Source organism: Acanthopagrus latus, chromosome 6 (genome assembly GCF_904848185.1).
Source record: "Acanthopagrus latus isolate v.2019 chromosome 6, fAcaLat1.1, whole genome shotgun sequence".
In the NCBI taxonomy this organism is placed as follows: Eukaryota; Metazoa; Chordata; class Actinopteri; order Spariformes; family Sparidae; genus Acanthopagrus; species Acanthopagrus latus.
The window spans coordinates 21,519,373-21,538,122 of NC_051044.1; the positions used below are offsets into that span (position 1 = coordinate 21,519,373).

Genomic DNA, 18,750 nt, shown 5'->3' on the forward strand with positions numbered 1-18,750 from the left:
GGACAATAGCACTAGTGCAGTTAAGCCTGTAAGGACGACAGATGCTGAACATTGTTGATCAGGACCTGGAGGTGCAGGGAGAGGAACAAGTTCTTCAAGCAGCTTTCTTCTCACTGACCTAAAGTGTGCAGACCTAGCAGTGTATGATGTCCTTTAATGATATCTTGATCTACAAACACATGCATATTCATATCTTTTCATTTCATTTCCTTGACTTTGAATCCTTGGGAAGGCTACTTAAATGATACACCTAAAATTAAGTGCAGTGAATTACTTCAGATTGAGGATTGCTCATTCTATGCACACTAAAGTGTTTCAAAACTTTTTTCAGGCACATAAGAGATATTCAAGCATGATGAGAAGTCGACAGTCTGCCTTTTCTTTTTCTACAAATAAACAAACTCTCACAAAACGACCGAAGCGTTGTTGCAGCACTTTGCCACAGCTGTTGGCAGTGGTCGGTGAGTTAATCGTCTGTCAAATAATGACACATATGGCATCAAAGAACTGTAACCGGATGTAGAACTGACACAGATGAAATGAGTTGTGAATCCCGCAGCGTAGTGTTGTTTACACTGATGTAAGGGAAGTGAAGTGATGACACTTTTCCCAGTTGCTGTTTTTCTCCATTCATTTCTCCCCGTCAGTATATCGGCAGTGAGTGGCAGTGGGGGAGTAGACACGTGCCACACAATGCCATTTAATAGCTGAAAGCAAATCCTCTGAATGTGAAACTATAATGACGATAGTACATGTTACATTTCAGGCTTGAATTGAACTGACTGCTTTAGACTGTACAGGTGTTTCCTTTATGTTCTTTCAATATCAGTTCAGAAAGGACCACTGTTAGAGAGGATGTTCAGTCTCCGGAGGCTCCCGTGACTATCAGCAGCGTTGCAGCGTTGCATTGCAGTATTAAAGAACCCCACCCCATTTGGGGTTTTGCAGCCAACGTCTATGTCATTCCACAAGCATCTCTGACCACTGCAGAGAGCCCGAGGAGAGACGCTTCTAACACGGGGTTGAGGAGAGGGTCAGGCATCCGACAGCAGCAGCATAATGGATTTCTTTCTGACTGTAGCTGCGAGAGCTTTTTGTGAGGACTGCAGGGGAAGTGTTTTAAGGCTGTTATACTGACAAAGTAAATGTAGGACAGTTATCTAAAGCTGAGAGTCTCATTAAATCACAGGTTCACTCACTCACTCTGAGGAGGGCAAAGCTTACAATTACATGACCACAGTGGTGGTTCACAACTTTCTTGCGGTGTGTCCGAATGCACACAGACACGCATTTTATGAAATATACACACTGTGCTAATGCATTCACAAAATATATACAGCTGCAACACACACACACACATTGTAAATGAATACAGAGTACAGTGACACACCCCCTCAGCACTAAATGCCTCAGTCTGTAGCAGTGTTTTTTTCAGTGACACCTCAGTGGTGATGACATGCTGGAGAGCAGGAGCCACAACCTCGAACACACACAGACAAACTCACACACACACACACACACACACACACACACACACACACACACACACACACACACACACACACACACACACAGATGATCCACTCAGGAAGGGACAGGAGCAGGTGGCGAGCCAGGGGTATGCTCTGGTTCTGGCGGGTTATTTATAACCTGCATGGGCAGGGGGTGTCACCTCTAAACAGCCATGAAAATGCTGAAAATAGGTGCGGGAATGAGTGTGTGTGAGTGTGTGTGTGAGAAAAAGACATAAACCAAGAAAAGTAAACACACCACGATTACACACAGAAAGAACTCCTGGACTGTTTGCATGTATGACATATTTCATTCCTCTCCAATGCAGAGTCCACCCATTCAGTTGGGACTATGTTATCATAATTTGGCATGGTCTCTCTCTCTCTCACACACACGCGCACACAAAGAAATTCAGACAGACACACACAATCTGGGCTTTGGGGGATTTGGAGGCACATGTGATCTGAGTAATGTTTTTGTTCCAGGGGTTCACTCACCTCACAGTGTCAGACTACACTCACATCACACTAATAACGTGACGTTCCAGGTACGGTTGTGTGCAAAACAGAAGTTGAGATAAAGTGTCACGACTTGAAATCAATTTCCTTTTCTTCTCTTTGTCCTCTGACACACGGTGGGCCACAATGTGATTTACTCTGACATGTGAGATCACACACATTCTGCTGTGTGACCTCGGTGCTAAACCAACAGACACTTTTTATTTTAGTCTCTATAAAAAGTCCTCCAGGGGCTTTGCGTGTTTGCTCCTAAATCCATACGTGTTCCTAAATAGAGGCAGCAGACATGCAGACGGCAGGTCGGAACCGGACAGTAACTTATACCACTTCCTCTTGAACCCCTGACCCTCCAAGGACGTAATTAACAAGTGGATTGTCCACCACTGTCTGTGTTCCCCCCCCCCCACTTGCTCATTACCACTGATTCCTTCATAACCAGTACCATAACATTAATACGGCCATCGCAATAAAAATTACTTAAATCTACAAACATTACGAGTGCGTGCCATTCATGCTTGTGGTGCAGGTCTAAAAGGGACCTGCAAAACACATGTTTATCTTCTGGTATGCAAGCATGTGCAGCACGAGAAGCTCCTGATCCACTTAATGCTGACACAGATACAGAGGAGGAAAATTTAGTAAGGGAAGAAAAAGGGGACTGCTTTGGAGTCAAAGGCTTCATTTAATTTGGAAACGTGGCGGTTCAATTATTTGGATTCCTTTGGTTGATTTATTGAGGGACCATTAAAGTTTGGCTTCTTCCGCTGCTGAGTCAAAGGACAAACACCGAGCACCATCTCCAGCTCCAACAAATGATCGCACTTAAAATGCTCGTTCCGTGTGAGCACCCAATGGATGCAACAGTGCAAAGTTCATGTGCAACCAGAATGTTTACAGTTCCCCCGGGAGAACTTATTGACTCACCTCGGCGAGTTGAAGGATCTCGGGGTGTACCTCAGGGTCCGCCTTTACAGGGACCCCTCCTGTGTCAGCAACAGGTCCACGATTCTTCATCCTGCCAGTGCTCGTGCTTTGAACGCACCCCATACCTCCAGCAGTCCCCCCTCCGTTGCCTCGTAGCTTTAATATCCTCAGCTCCAAAAAACCTATCCGCTCCTTCCAGACAAGTGCCTTCACTCCAGATGGTGTTCCTCCTCTCAGCGCTTCATGTTTTGAAGGGCCTCCTTATGTTTTCCTGCGACAGCTAACGTCTTCCTCTCCAACATGCTCCCTCTTCCCCCCCGGTGACTCCTCACACCTCTGCCCTTCTCTCTGACAGCTCGTGTCCCTTGCCTTGAAATCCACCCCAGATGACTTTTTTTCTCCCCCCCCCCTCTCCACTTACAAACTCCTCCAAGAAGTGTCACTGAGCACGGACCCTCCACACTTCCTCCCCCTCTCTCCCTGTGCCTCGCTCCCTGGCTATCCTCACCCTGAAAGCATGCACTCGCCACCTCTCTCTCGCTCTTCCCTTCCCCCTTCCCTCTTTCCACTTGCCAATACCTCCCTCTCCTTCTCCTTTTCCTTCTCCTCTCCTCTACAGGCCCTCAAATGTCTCGTACGCCGCTCTCTCACATTCACAGACCCTCCTGTCTTCCCCACTCTCTCGCTCCATCAGGCTCCCCTTGCTGTCTCTCCACAGGGGAGAAGGGGGCAGCTGTTTTGGCTTGTTGATGGTCAGGCCCTTCCCCTTTCCTTTGGCTTCGCTTCAGCCCCTCTCGCTCTCTTCTTCCTCCTCACGGGGGAGTGATTAGATAGAGCTCCTTTCACACACGTCATCCCTCTAGACTCTCCAACTTTTTGTGAACATACTGTAGTCCTGATCCCACTTCTCCCTCCTCTCAGCTTCGCTCGGAGGAAGCGAGGGCTTTTTAACCATCTGCTCGCCCCGGGTTTTTGTTCTTCAAGAGTACAAAAGTACAAGTAAAGGGAATCAAACATACTGTATATGTACAGGTATGCTTAAACCGTATACTTGCCATTATCGACCTGGACAGTTATCTGATCTGGTATTTCTGCATTTTTCCGATCAGAATCAGAATCTAATCTGTGCTACTTTGGCTCTGATGCAGTCACAGTCTACAAAGTAACTAGAAACTATAGTCATCAAACAAATACAATAGAGTGGAAGAATAAAGTGGCGGGAAATTGAAAAATAAATGAAGTCAAAGTATCTCAAAGTTGTTTGTAAGTACAGTATTTGAGTAAAAGTAAAAAGTGCCCAAAACTCATAGTTGAGTAAAAGTAAAGATATCAATAAAAATATTATTTTACTTATACCCATATTTGAGTAAAAGGGCTTCAAGTATTTTGATATTAAATATACCTAAATGTCATGTAAAAGTCAGTTATAAATATATTTACATATATGTATAAACTGTGCACTATGTGAATCAGTCATTTGTGCTCCTCTGGCTCTGATGTAGCATGTTATCTGCAGAGCAACAAGTAACTAAAGATATCAAACAAATGTAGTGTAGTAAAAAGTACAGTATTTGCCTCCAACATGTGATGGAGTGAAGAATCAAGTGTCAGAAAAGCGTAAATACTCAAGTAGAAATACGTCAAAATTGTGCTTTTGTACAGTAATTGAGTAAATGTACTTAATTACACCTCAACACTGCTAGTCTGATGGGACACATGACACCCCACACTGATTTCCTCTCCACTGAAATGAAAACAATGACAGACTCTGTGCTTAAATCTCAGATCTGCTTCTCCCCTAGTTAAATTCCTTAGTGGAGTACAGCACGCTCTCTGTAAGACACACACACACACACACACACACACACACACACACACACACACACACACACACACACACACACACACACTGTATTTCCTCTAACTGACTGGCTGCTCCAGACAAAATGCTGCTTTAAGCTGGAGGTTTTGGGGTTGTGAGGGGAAAATCTCCAACAATAAGCTCTTTCTAAAACCATGTTTGACCATACAAAGCGCCCTTTGGTTTAATGTGAGACAAATCCGGGGCTGCGAGGCTAAATCAGGCGACAAACCATCGTTGCGCCTTAGTAAAAGGAGATAAGTTCAGATTCCCAGCGACTCCAGCAATGCCTCTGTGTTACAGTCCCATCAGCAGATGCGTGGTGTTGAGCCATGACAGATTTGATGTATCAAATTAGCACACGATCATGTGACAATGCACTTGATACATCACTCAGGGATGTGTGTGACGCAAAGCCCAGAAATGTAACTTGAAGTGGAGGAAAGGAGGACCCTCCTGTGTGGACCAGCTGCTGATTCACATGGCAACAGGGGTGGCGGTGGGAGTGTGGGTGAGTAAGAACACACACACTCGGGTAAACTTGGAGATGCAGCCGTCTTTTTGATGACATCGAAGGAAGTTTTCAGATTCAGTCATTAGCTTTTCAGCCCCATGCTGCTCCATGAAGCTCCAGAAATGTTTTGCGCACTTGACTTCCCATCAGCATGGGGCTGAGAAGATAATGACTGAATTTACATGTTTGAGTGAACTTATCCATTGAGTAAAATAAACTACCAGAAGGAAAAACTCCTTGCAAGTAGAAGTCCTGAATTACACATATAGTTGTAGGTTACAAAGTCTCAAAAGTGCTCATTCTGCATCGCAATAGCTCCTCTCAGCATTATGTGTTACGTTGTTTGATTCCTACAGATGCATTACTGTGTCAGCAGCAATGTTAAGTTGTAGCTGGTGGTGGTGGGGGCTGGGCAACACACTACTTAATGCACGTGTGAGCAGTTTAATTCACAGCAACAGGATTTTCTACCAGAGGATTTATGCGCAGTAATTAGCCATTAAAGCGATCAAATGACAGTAGTGGAGTATTAGATAGCATACCATGTCAAAACATGTAGAACTTCTTAAATGTACTTGATCACAGTACTTCAGTAATGTTACTGGTGATCTCACTGCTGAACACAAACTGAGCAATAACACAATGATGACCCTGACACACCTTTAACCATTTCTAATCCTGAATTAAGGGAATTCGGGTACTCTGGGCGCTCTGTCTCAAGTATGGTGATGTGTACTGACGGAGCAACGGAGGCGTCTATAGGAGTCCTGTCTTACGGCACAGAGGGTGCCCTTTGCTTTTGTGCGTGAGCGTTTGCGATGCACAGCTCAGCAGGATCCCAACCAGCTGCCACCAGGAGTCCGGCCCTCAGCAGGAGGTCGAGGCTGAAGAAATACTGTGGAACCTGCCCGTCTCACAGACCACACCGGAAGAACAGTAAACACAAGGGAGATACTTTGTTGTTTTTGCACATAAAAGCGATGCAAGTTGCCGTACTGTGACTGACAGTGAATTTAATGTCACGCTGTCACTTCAGTGTAAACGGCCCAGTCGGGTTTATACAGGCAACAAAGACAGTTTTGCTCGTCTGTAAACTTTAACCTCTGAATAAACAAGCCTTGAATCCCTTCAGTAAGGCATACATATACAATGACCACATACTATTTGAATGTACATAATGACCCCAATTTATTGCAATTGGAAGACAAATTCATGTAACTTCATGGAAATCCTTACACCTTACTCCACACTTTCCCCAAATACTCACATTTTTTGTGGAGAACCTTTCAGATGCGTGAACACTGAGCCTGTATTTTGATTGTTTCATCAGAAGATGTAGAAGTAAGAGACATCTGTACAGTGATAGGGGATGATGGTAATGGAACTCAATGAATTCTCTGGGCGAGAATCATGTGTTGGATGTTTTTCTGTCAATCTCAAAATACAAGAAGTCTATGTATTCCACAGTCCTCTCTCTTAATACCCTCTGAATCAGTGTAGAACCATTTCAATCAATGATTTGGTGAACGGTGCAAATACGATCGATAAATGTTTCTAAATTAATAACCAGTCTCATCATTCACGACTGTTAATATTGGAAGACTTGTCTAATTTCCTGGCGATTGTTTTTAAAATAACTCTACAATACCAAACTAAAATACCTTATAATCCATAACTGCATTTTACCTAGGAAGTATGTGAGTACGTCAAAAAAAACAAAAACAGGTTCCACTTGCTAAGCTAGGTCTCCTCTCATAATGCAATCTCACCACACCCGTGATCCACAAATATACAAATTCATTTTTTCCCCACTTTTTCATTTATTTATTACAATTAATTCAATGTTATCCATCACTTTGCCATATGTCAGCTACTCCTTTTTTTCCATTTAAAAACAAGTCCAGTATGCGACTATTCTTCAGAACCTGAATAGTCTTGACGGTGAGGAAGGGGGGAGGGAGGGGGAGGGAGGGGGATGGGGGTAAGGGGTGGTGGGAATTTTGAAAGTAAAGGACAGGTTTGTAGGAGGAAAGAAGGGAGGGAGCGATCTCCTCCCAGGAGCCTCTTCCATGTACGAAGTTTTTTTTCATAAGCTATGTGAGATTTTTTTTTGCGTTCGTCGTCTCCTCGTCTTGCGCTTTCAGGCCTTGTCTCGTTATTTTCCCCTTTATTCTACGTCCTCTGCATCGTCTCCTTGGTCTCCGTCCATTAGCAAAGCGGCGTACTTACTGGCTGAGCTGAACTTCTGAAAAAGGCGAAAACAAAAACAGAACCAGGATCAGCACAGTAGCTTTGAATGCTAAACAAGTAGAGTACCTAAGAGAAAAGATTTCAGTTTTCTCAAGGAGTAAGAACATTAGGGCTAATGATTCTATGACTGATGATGGGCTGTTTATCTACTATTAAAAGGGATGTTTCTAGTAAAATATGGCTTTTGGGAAAGCCTTTAATGAAGAGTAATTTTGGTGACATCAGTCTGACTACATTTAGGCAGTGATGCACTTACGGGGGTTGGGGTTTCTTCGAATTTCTTTGGCTCTGGAGGTGGTCTGGAGTCTCGGTCTCTTCTGTTATCCTTCCTACAATCAGTATTAACACCAAGCTTAAAATTGATCAGCAGAGCTCAGCGCTGAATCCTTAAACACGCAGCTAAAAAGACAAACTATAGGAGCACAAATTCTGCTCATTTTCATCATCTGGAAATTAGCAAATCTACAAGCTGCTTGGCACTCAGTTCACACTTGCTCAGTCCTCAGTTTCAGAAGAAAAACATTAAATAAAAATTTCCCAAAAGTAAGATGTGATTTATGTTGTGCCGTTGACGTTTAAGCACTGGAATTCATCATTTCCTGTGCTCCATAATGAAGACTGTAAGGTAAAGCATTAAAATGTGACACTCCTGGTGTCATCGGTTGTGTAACTGAGCATAGGCCACTCTTTACAGATGCCCATTAAATGTCCTCCCTGTCTCATTAAAGAACTGGAGCTGCTAGCTTTGGATGGCTGACCTGTCTGCCTCCTTTCTTCGGTCTCTGTTGGGCCCCTCTCCTCGGCCCCGCCCTGCTCCAGGCCCTGCAGGCCCCCCTCGTGCTCGTGGGGGCCCCCGGTCCCGACGCACACAGTCAGCCTTGTTCTCATCTTAAAGGAGAAGCCAGACAGTTGAGTGGACAGTAGACCACACTCACAACACACTGCAGCATAAAACGCCACTGGGTTGGATTCAAAATGTGTTAGTCACTGATGGAGGGCCAAATGAGAGGTGCGCAACTGCTTGAATGCAAGCTGAGCTCCTAAATTTGATACTGGCTTCAAAGGTGTGCCAAAAGTTACTAAAACAATTCTGACAACAGTTAACGAAAATGTTCAGTGTTTTCACATTCAGCCAGATTGCTTGAGACTGTCATTACTTGTATAACAATGATGTGAGACATACTTTTGTGCTCCCCTTTAAATAAATCCTCTCCGCAGGAAGATGAGCTCATAACCTGCTCCTATCAGACACGGCCTCACTTTGCCAAGTATGTCCATCATGACACAGATGTGTTGTGGTGTGAAAAGTAACAGCTGCTACTAGACCTCATATAAGAGAGCAAGTCTTGATGGAAAACACTGGGATTCTCTATTATAACTTGTACAATCTCTGTAAAGGAATTGACTTCCTGTCTGTATAGTGAAGTTTGACCCTCTATGGACTTTACTGAATGACTCTCAAACCCTATCAGCATTTCAGTGCAGGTCACCATAAAAAGAAAGTGTGCAAATGGCTTTAAAGAGCAACTTTCTGAAGCAGAGCCACAACTGAAGCTGTCAAGCAAGTCCACAATCAAGGAAAAAACAGAAGGACACAGCTTAAATTTTGAATAGAGCCCCACCAAATATCATTGACTGACATCGGCCAATCACAGATTTGTCGGTATCTGCATATTTTTTGTATGCTTTGAAAAACTTTAGAGATTTTTAGGCAGAAAAAGATGATTGGGGTGATTTTAGATGATTCAATTTCTAGTGATGTTTACAGTTTTGGTGCAGTGATGTTATTCTCGACAATAACATGTTGTTTGATAACCACAGTTTAGGCTAATGCAAAAAGTGTTTTTACTGGCCAATATATTGATATCACAATTTTTTTTACACCCTATAATTTCTCACCTTAAAAGCAATGACCTGGCTTTACATTTTTAAACCGTGTGTTTACAAAATAATTTGAAAACAACAATCTACACAGATTGAGTAGAGAACTGTTGCCAGGCTAGCACTGAAGTTCTGGAGATGATAGTCGGTGTGAACGTCAGACAATTACAAATATTAAAAATATCATTAGACTATTGGACCGTCATGATATACAGTTATTGGAGCCCAGGTGATGAATCATAATGACAAAAAAAAAATTCCCACACAACCATCTCTTAAAGTAATGACGTGACTGACATGAACTTGAGATAACATTACCCATTCTACATGTTGTTTGTTCGTTAACATCAAATGGGATCGATGTTAGCTTAGCTTTAAGCAAAGATGAGCCAAAGGAAAGTGAAAGCTGATGAAAGCAGAGCAAAGTCTGACAATTTAGAGCCGAGCCTCAAACAGAAAGAGTTTAAGCTGCCCTAAAAAGGGTTTACATTTATCTATCATTTCAATTTTGTGTGTAATGACCTGTATAGTCTCACAGGATTGCTGATGTGGCTGTCCTCTTGGAATCGCCATGGTCGCAATGATGGATGCATAATTAAGTCTTTTTTGTTTAAATTAATGTATTCTTTGTTTATGTAAGTTCTTTAATATTTGCGTGCAAGATCCACGTTGACATAGTTTGTTTGGTTTTATTCATGGCCTGTTATTCATGGTTTGGTTTGTGCCTAGCACTTATCAGTAAGAGTACTTACCTTTCCCAGATCCTCTTTCATCTGCAGAATTTATGGAGCTAGAGAGAGAAATTAACAACAGTCAGGAACAGGTCTGAGGAAACACACAGACAAGAGTCTACAAGCCAATTCTGTCTGTGAAGCTTCCTAACAGAGTGTGTTCTCACCTGAGCTTGGGAGGAGCTGAACCACTTGGGGACACAGGAGAGACCGGAGGTCGTCCATCACCATCAGAGGAGCCTGTGCTTGCTGCACTTCTCTTGGCCCAGGCGTTCTCCTTGGGGGGAGGTGCGGGCATCACCTTCAGGGGCTCCTTGGAGGAGTTGCTAGAGGGGGGCAGTGGGGAGGTCCCAGGGGAGGAGGGCTCACCTTCTCTCCCACTGAAGACCTCATTCTCCCCAGAGCGCTCGCTGTCTCGACACTGGGAGCCTAGCGGATGAAAAAAAAAATGTTGTTTTGTACAGTTATACATCCCTGTGAATTATTTTACCAGCTGATGAGGTATTCTACAAATACAAGTGTTTTGTCTTGGTTGTTTTGTAAAATCTGTATTTTCTTGCTACCGGTGCAGAAGAAAAAAGCATTTTATAGACACAATTAAAAAAAAGTGAAATGAAAGAGGTTGCATATTTACCTCTTCCAGAAGTGCTTCCTGGCTGTGAAGACTCACTTCCTGTGCGAGATCGCTGAGTATGAGATTCCTCAGTGCGCCAGCTGGGATCCCTGAAAGTTGTTGGAAAAAAAACAAACATCTGAAATGTATTTAAGCCTAAATAATATAAATGCCTCCTAAAAATTCAAGTGACTTCACAACACAAACTCATCAACTGTCAGTCCCTGACCTGTCTCTCAGCTTTCTCTCAGGTCCCCGGCCTTTGTCCTCCTCCAGCTGCCTCTGCAGCCTCTCTTCCTGTTTCTTCAGCCTCTCCTCTACCTCCCTCTCCTTGGCTGCCGTGTCAACTGGCTTGGCCGCGCCGAAGATGGATGAGGCCCTGCTGCCGGAGCTCGGAGCTGCAGCTGGGGAAGTGCCGCCACCGCCGCCGCCTCCACTGCCGCCGCCGCCGCCACTGCCTTCTTCCTCCTTGGGCACACTACGCGGCTTAAGGTTCAATTTGGGTCTCTGCTGAGGAGCTGCTGTGAGAAGGATAATATTAAAATGGAATTAAGTGGCTGTGAGTATGTTCCCATAGTGTCAGCACAGTCCAGCCCTACCCCCTTACAAAAAAAAACATTCTTAAGAGTGTGAAAATGTCAATCTAATTCAGCTTTCAAAATGACTACAGTCTATTAATTGAATTTGTGGTAGTTATACCAAATTAATTGCCAAACGTAACCAATCACTAACATTCAAAAAACCTTAACTGAGATCATCAGTCCCTAAATAATGCTGACCAGACAGCGTTTATATATTGAACTCTCACCTCTCTCCTCACGCCTCTCATCCCGTCTTTCAAACCTATCTTCGCGTTCGCCATATCGATCCCGGTCCCCATAGCGATCACTGCTACCCCGACTGTCGTCATAATCGCGGCGGAAGCCACTGCCGAAGGCCCGACGACCTCCACCACCACCACCACGAGAGTCAAAACCTAGAAGGAGAGGAGCAAAAGATAAATATTCATCATTTAGACAAATTAATTTCGAGGAATCACTGATTAGGTCATGATGGGCAAGATGAATGTTACTGCCAAACAACAACTGGGTGGACCCAAGTCTGGCCACTGGTTCCAAACAAGCAGAATAACACACCTCCTCTATCAAAGTCTCTGCGGTCCCGGTCGTCATAACGATCCCGGTAGCGATCTCTTCCTCCGTCATAGCGGTCATTGTCCCTCCGCGGCCCATCTCTGTAACGATCCGACTCATAACGGTCCCGTGATCCTGTAAGAATCAGAATAGAGTTACAATTCTGTTTCCTCTGCTAATGAGCTGTTCGCCTGATTGTTCATCACAAAGTTTAAAAGGAGGAAATGCATAACTGCTTGCTGACAAATCAACATTTTTGATTAAGAACATCTAAGCAACACCCTGTAGTCCGATCAGGGAAAATCTTTTTACATTTTTGTTTTGGTTAGTTAAGACACTTTTGAACAAGTTAGTATGCTTTAAAATAACATAATTCCCATCTTATTTTTTTCTAGGGCATGAGAGTAGTTATTTCCTAGTTACACTGCGACTTAAAGATCTAATGTTAAAAAACAGTACCTTTCTGTCAAGAAATGCTCACTGAATTATCCTTGGTAAAGTGTGGATGTTGAGGCACAAACAAAAGACTCACTCTCTCCAAAGGCATCGTCTCTCCTCTGAGGTCCATCATCAGCCTCTACAGTGGGCCGAGCCCTCCAGTCAGTGTCTGTCTTGTCAGGACCCATGTCTGACATCCGTCCACCCCTGTCTCTGCCCATACCTCCGTCTCTCTCTGAGGTGTGAAGACAAACAAGAGGATGTGTTAAGTTTAATTATCAACTGTGAAGGATGAAGGATATACTCCTGTTTGCTCTCACAGCAAGGAAGGTTAGAAACTTACCTTTATCATTAGACTGATCAGCAATATCCACACGGATCCTTCGGTTTCCAAGGTTCTGTTGGTTTGAACAGAGAGGGGACAAATATTTAGTAATTCCTCTGTGTACATTTCTATAAAATATTTTATTGTGCAAATCAACAAGGAAAGTCATACTATTGTATCTTTGTTCTACTTCAGGTGTTGAACATGCAAAAATATAAAACCAAGTTCTTGTGCCATCCTCTCACCTCCTCATTGAGACTGAGGGCTCTCAGGAGGGAGTCCACATCATCAAATTCAGCATAGCCAAAGCCCTTCAGCCTCTCTGGGTTACTGGGCTCTCGAGGCAGACGCACTGCACTGATCTGGAGATAAAGACAACAACATGAAACTGAGAGTGCAGCCTTGAAAGAAAGAGTAGCATGCAAAAGAAAAATATAGATAAACTGGGTAGACTCTGAGATGGAGGAAATGTCAGAGTAGACAGCTGTCACCAATATCTGCCTTCCATAGAAATGTCCAGGTCAAGACTGTGACCGGCACTGATGCAAGTAACTTAAGTGAGACAAATCAGTTAAGTTATATAGTCCAAGTCAGTGTGGACTAAAATACTTAATATCGAGATTTAAATTTGAGATAGCCAGATGAGTTACTGTTTACAGCTCTGGTAAAGAGAAACAAAGTTTCACTTGGATTCCACTGTTTGTCTTGCCCTACAAAACAAAGTGTTGCAGTACGACACATGCTGCAGGTTACACACCCTACACTGCCAGTGTGATTGCTTGCTAAACCTACTGCCAAGCCGCGGAAGAAGTCTTTAATCGAGTCTTCAGTGACATCATAGGGTAGGTTGCCCAGGAAGGCCGTGTAAGGCGGGCTGCGGGGCAGTCGGGACCGGTCAATATTAGGCTCACGAGCCGAACGAGGTGCTGTGGGCAGGATGGACCGGTCAATGGGCGGTGCCCGGAAGCTATCCTCCTCCGTGTGCCATGAGGTCGAGACTAGTGAGGTGAGAAAAGGAACATTTTCAGATAACTACAAACCAAATACATGATTTTGGCTACTGAACAACATTCATAATTCGTGGAGTTCTTTTATTTTGACAAAGGCAAAAAAGGCAAATGGCAACTTAAGACTTCACATCAATGAATCGTGATGGAGAATGTGTGTATCACTACAAATGTAAACATTGAAAAACAAAACAGCAAATGCCCAAGTTCCATTCAAAGAAACAAGTTTGACAAATAGATTACTGGACATTTTCACATGCCCTTGTTCAGCAGAAAGTTAAGTTATCCAAAACAAGCATATTCAATATATATACACACACACACTTCAATATATTGATTCAATGATCAAATAGCATCAATGAAAAGTGAATATATCGATTCATATCATTGCCATTGTTAAGGTACACCTTTATTTTGAAATTCCTGTGGCATGCCTGTGTCATTGTTTCTGTCCATGCAAAACTCCTTTCTAAACAATGCCTTTTTTCTATTAAAATTTTTTTTTTTTTTTTTTCATTTAAATGTCTGGAGCCATTGATAAAATCACGTTTCCTTTGAAATGTTAAGCAATAAAATCATATTTCAGTTTTTGCAAGCTGATATATATCTAACTGATTGTGTTAACTGGGATATGATATCTCATATCAATGGCAGGCCCCTGTATCGGATTAAAATCATATATCGTGGCAGACTTTGTGATATAGTCAAATATTTTATTGTAGAAAAAAAGTTGCTTCATATCATGATGAAACTTGCAATATACCCACCTATCAATGATTAGTAATAGGTTTGAAACTAGCCAAACCAATCCTGAAGTTACATTTAGTATCTTGTGAGACCTTTTTTTCGAGACTATCTCCATACAGTTTAAGACATCATTGCCACTTCCAGTCACATTTTGGTTACATCAGCACTTTTACCATATATTCATTGTAAGATAGCACAACTACTTTTGGGGCAACTCCTCATCAATACGACATAATTCAAATAGGGGTGTGAACAAAGCACAAAAGAATGAACTGAGTGACTAACCTAATATGAGGTTTATTAGAAAGAAACCATTAGAAACCAGTGTTTGACCAATACAAAAAAACTAATATGAAATATATTAAACTTTGCTTAGCTTCAGATGGGGCATGCCATGTAGGAACTCCCTAAAATAACAATGTTAAAGTACTTCACAACAGGTAAAAGTCCTGCATTCAAAATCAGACTAAAAGAGAAGAACAGTATTATCAGTTGAAGTATCAAAAGTAAAACTTGCTCAGTAGAAAATTGACCCTGTGACTGATCTGTTATCATTAGATTATTAACATTGCATCAATTCTGTTGTAGCTGTAATTATTTTATATACTATTAGGTAGTTTCATCCAGTGTTTCCCAGCCTAGAGGTCGGGCCCCTCCAGAGGTTCACAAGATAAATCTGAGGGGTATTCAGAAGGTCAGATTTAAAAAAAATGTATGAAAATATATTTTTGGTAAACACAAACTGGGTTTAGAACCTCAGAAAATAACCCTCATTTGATATTCAAAAAGGCCATCCTAACTCTACAAAGGCAAGTTAGTGGATTCTTTTCAAAAACAATGCGGTGGCAAGTTCAAAGTTGGCAAAGGTTACTGAAACAGACCCAAGGTTTTACATTGCAAAAAGCATTGCCTCCGGCTGAACGGTTCGATAATAAGCTGCAGAAGTTTTGCCAAACGTAGTTAGGTTGTCATTCCAAAAGTATTTCCTCATTTATTGTTGTGCCAAAGTAGACTAGTTATAATAGCTGTCTTAGGGCATTATTTATATTTGGAGGACACAAGTCTCATTCTCATATGAGACGACCTCCGATGGGCATATTTTAACTGTAAACTTGTTAACTTTTTACAGCTACAGACCTGGAAAGAAGACCAACACTGTTCAGTCACAGCACAGTTACATGTGTAACTAAAATGCTGCTGCTCATTTTACATATAGTTCGCCACAAATAGTGGTGGAACGACCAGTCTGACTGCATTCTTTAATGCTTTTTCATTTGTCCTGCCCAACGAGACAAACTGAGCAAAAGACAGTTTAACTTGCAAACACTGTGTCTTCCATCTTAAGTAAATTCAATGTGTGTACATTTCTGCTCACCATCGCCCTCCAGGTCATCAGTCTCATCTGCCCAGCTAGTTGACTTGGTTGGGTAGCTGGGGGGCACGCTGCTGCCTCCAGGGCTGTCCTCTGCCAGGAAGTCAGTCAGAGTGAGGGTCTTCCCCTTCTTATTCTTCTTCTTAGCTAAAAGAGGGGATGAACACACAATACAAAGTCAGTCATTGTGGAAACATGCTAGACTATGGATTTGTTGCTCTAAAGGATTTCTGTCAGGGAAGTCTTTACAGCCCTAGCCTTCTGTATCAACTATATAGTTATATAATGAATATTAATTTGCATTTAGGCCATTTCTTGGAACAGTACAGATACCTAAACAACCCACACACATTGAGTTTGGGAACAGTGCCGGACGTTAAGAGATGATGTGCACAAACCTAATAACTACAGTGTCAAAACAGTTATGTCAGGATGGCTTCTGATACATTTCAGCTATCATTTTCGACCACAACTCCCGGTGGAATGCTCCAACATGTAGTCATTGAAGCAGTGAAACTCAGCACCACTTAAAAAGTCATTCTGTACACACCAACAACACAGTCTTGTGTGTGCATGTGCGTTCCCACTAATGTGGGCAGCTGCATCTCCGCAGACACAAACAGTGTTTGTAGTGCCAGACATTGTCCAGCCAAGCCAGATAAGGGGATTGCGATGTGTATGTGATAACAAAAACAACTACTTATTTTCCTATTGGGTAGTATGCACACAGGGAGTGGTGTGCCTCTACAACTGCCACTGTGCAGCAGGCCAGGAGAGGCTTGTTCAGGTCCAAGAATCAGGTGCAATTACTGCGGCATGTTCAGACCACTGGGCCTGTCTGTTCGCTTGGATTTTCAAGGAGCGCACCCTGAAGTCTGAATCAATGAGTTATCCGTTGCACAACATTCCTCATGCTATCTTGCCGGTACGGTAAACATTTGGCACAGGGTGGTAACACAGCTCATCTCACAGAGCAGGTTGGGTTTGTTTTGGTCTGTGGCAGGAAAAAAAGGGGAGCGACAAAGCTGGCTGTGAGCTTTATTGTGAAAATCCCAGCTGTCAGGACATTCTTTGCACACATCGTAACAAAACCTACACGCACATACACACTGAGCACGGCACGGGCGACAACAACACTTACAACTCTTGCCCTGTGCATAATGCTCAGTCATTGTTTACTATCAACAGGCCTAACAAGCTGGCCCCGACTGCCTGTAACCTCCAAAAACATGAAATGTACAGGCTGTCCGGTCAGTAGCTCTCCGGAGGCTCTGCGCTAATGTGACATTAGCAAGCTAGGAGCTGCGTAACGTTAACTTGTGTCAGACCCGACTTCTGCTAACTCGGCGGGGCCAACTCTCACTGCGAGGCTAAACACGCAGTTTGTTGTTTGCTTGCTATCTACGCAGGTCGCTTTTGTCCGTATGCCGATGCGGGCTTAGTCAGCACAGGACTGCTGACGGGGGAAGTATCCCTGCTTAGCGGGCTAGGTTTTAGGGCCTAGCGCACGTCGCAGCGCCCACGATCCAAGTGCGCCATCATCGGAGCAGGACTCGGCCGGCCGGATGGGACGGCTCAAAGTTGTGAGTCTGCCAGGGGAAGTGTTTAGGACCAAACGGGCCCGGCTGCACCGTTTTATAAAACGCCGAAACCAGGTAGTCTAACTGCACACGTGGGGAGACTCCTCGGGCTGCCCGGACTTCTCGGCCCAACCCCTCCTCCACGAAACGCGCTTGCGCCCGATGCTTATCTGCTCTGAGCGCCACGGCGAGCCCCGCTACGGCCATACAATGTGCCAGCTCTGCGCGCAGTTAGAAGCGTTTCGTAACATGTCACACAATGTCCAATACGTGTAATACCGCGCTAATTCCAAAGCGGACAACCCGAGCAACACAATTACAGTCCAGCAGGGACAGACCGCATGTAATCTGTAGGTTAAAATTTTCAGATTGTGCAAGTCGTAGCTTCGTTCATTCGCCTTCCTCCAGCAGTTGCGTATTTTCAGGGCCAAAACAACCGACGAACCTGCTTATACGCGCCGGACACCGACGCCAATCATTAAGACGAGGCATTAACAACCCCAAAACTTCATGTGAATAATTATATTGCAGTGTAACCGGCTGAAATTCCCCCCAACCGACCCAGATCGTTCACCCTCATAAACCTCACCTGACGCCGCCATGTTGGAGAGCGAGTTCGTTGTAGTTCCCGGATGAAGGCGTCAGAGGTTTATTATCGGGAGCGCGCATCGGCGTTCACGGGCCCGTCCCCTCCCTTGTTTGTTTTCTCACATCTGCTTTCAACTGCATTGACTGACGTTTCCTTTGAATGAAAGTTTCTCATGTATGTTTCACTGAACTAACCCCACCTCTTACTCATAAGCATCTGTTTCTCTGTTTATAACAGATATTGAACTTCTTGGACAAACCTGCAGCCTTTAATGTTTAATCTAATACTGGCTTGTCGCTTGACTGCTAAACTTTGAGGGGACAAAAAATGTCTTTGAGATATTTTCAGTTTCTTTCATCAAAATACAAAACCATTAATTGTGAGCTAATAATTTCCAAAAGTTCCTGATGTATTAGTTTTAACTTATGTAACGACAGCTTCAAAATCATGTTGATGGTACAGTGTTTTGTCACAGGATGAATGGTGTCTCTGTCTAAGCTACTCCACCCCCCTCACTTGTTTCTGCACTATGTAACCTCAGTGAGAGCTTATAGGATCATAGCCTTACATACAGTGCCTATAGAAATTATTCACTCACTTTGATGTTTTCCCCTTTTATTGCTTTTATAGATAGAATCAAGGTTAATATAAAAAAAGTTTTTTTTAAAAGAAAAAGTCACTTGAAAACATTTCTACAGAGTGATATCAATTAACTAAAATAACATTGTTTAAAATAAGCGATGCACAAGTATTCA

General features: G+C 43.3%; 2 protein-coding genes across 7 annotated transcripts in view; both read right to left on the reverse strand.

Annotated features, from left to right (window-relative positions):
- The window catches only part of LOC119021825 (tensin-2-like), a 30,666-nt gene extending 27,288 nt beyond the window's left edge, over positions 1-3,378 (reverse strand). For both annotated transcript variants that reach the window (XM_037102343.1, XM_037102342.1), the window contains exon 1: positions 2,955-3,378. In XM_037102343.1, the coding sequence (XP_036958238.1) occupies positions 2,955-3,077 (123 nt within the window). In that variant the 5' untranslated portion in view covers positions 3,078-3,378. The remainder of the gene's footprint in view (positions 1-2,954) is intronic.
- A 3,747-nt stretch (positions 3,379-7,125) lies between these two features.
- Positions 7,126-18,124, reverse strand: eif4ba (eukaryotic translation initiation factor 4Ba). 5 transcript variants are annotated; one of them, XM_037101549.1, is made up of 15 exons: positions 17,996-18,124; positions 15,830-15,973; positions 13,493-13,698; positions 12,946-13,062; positions 12,719-12,773; positions 12,470-12,610; positions 11,941-12,072; positions 11,613-11,780; positions 11,034-11,322; positions 10,826-10,914; positions 10,359-10,620; positions 10,213-10,250; positions 8,338-8,467; positions 7,836-7,908; positions 7,126-7,574 (listed from the first exon to the last, which is right to left on the reverse strand). In XM_037101549.1, the coding sequence occupies exons 1-15, from the start codon at positions 18,006-18,008 to the stop codon at positions 7,497-7,499; spliced, it is 1,935 nt and encodes a 644-aa protein (XP_036957444.1). In that variant the 5' UTR covers positions 18,009-18,124; the 3' UTR covers positions 7,126-7,496. The 5 variants fall into 5 exon arrangements, with proteins under 5 accessions (XP_036957444.1, XP_036957443.1, XP_036957445.1 ...); XM_037101548.1 differs by having other exon boundaries at positions 11,034-11,325; XM_037101550.1 differs by lacking the exon at positions 8,338-8,467 and having other exon boundaries at positions 11,034-11,325.
- Between the last annotated feature and the right edge of the window lie 626 nt (positions 18,125-18,750).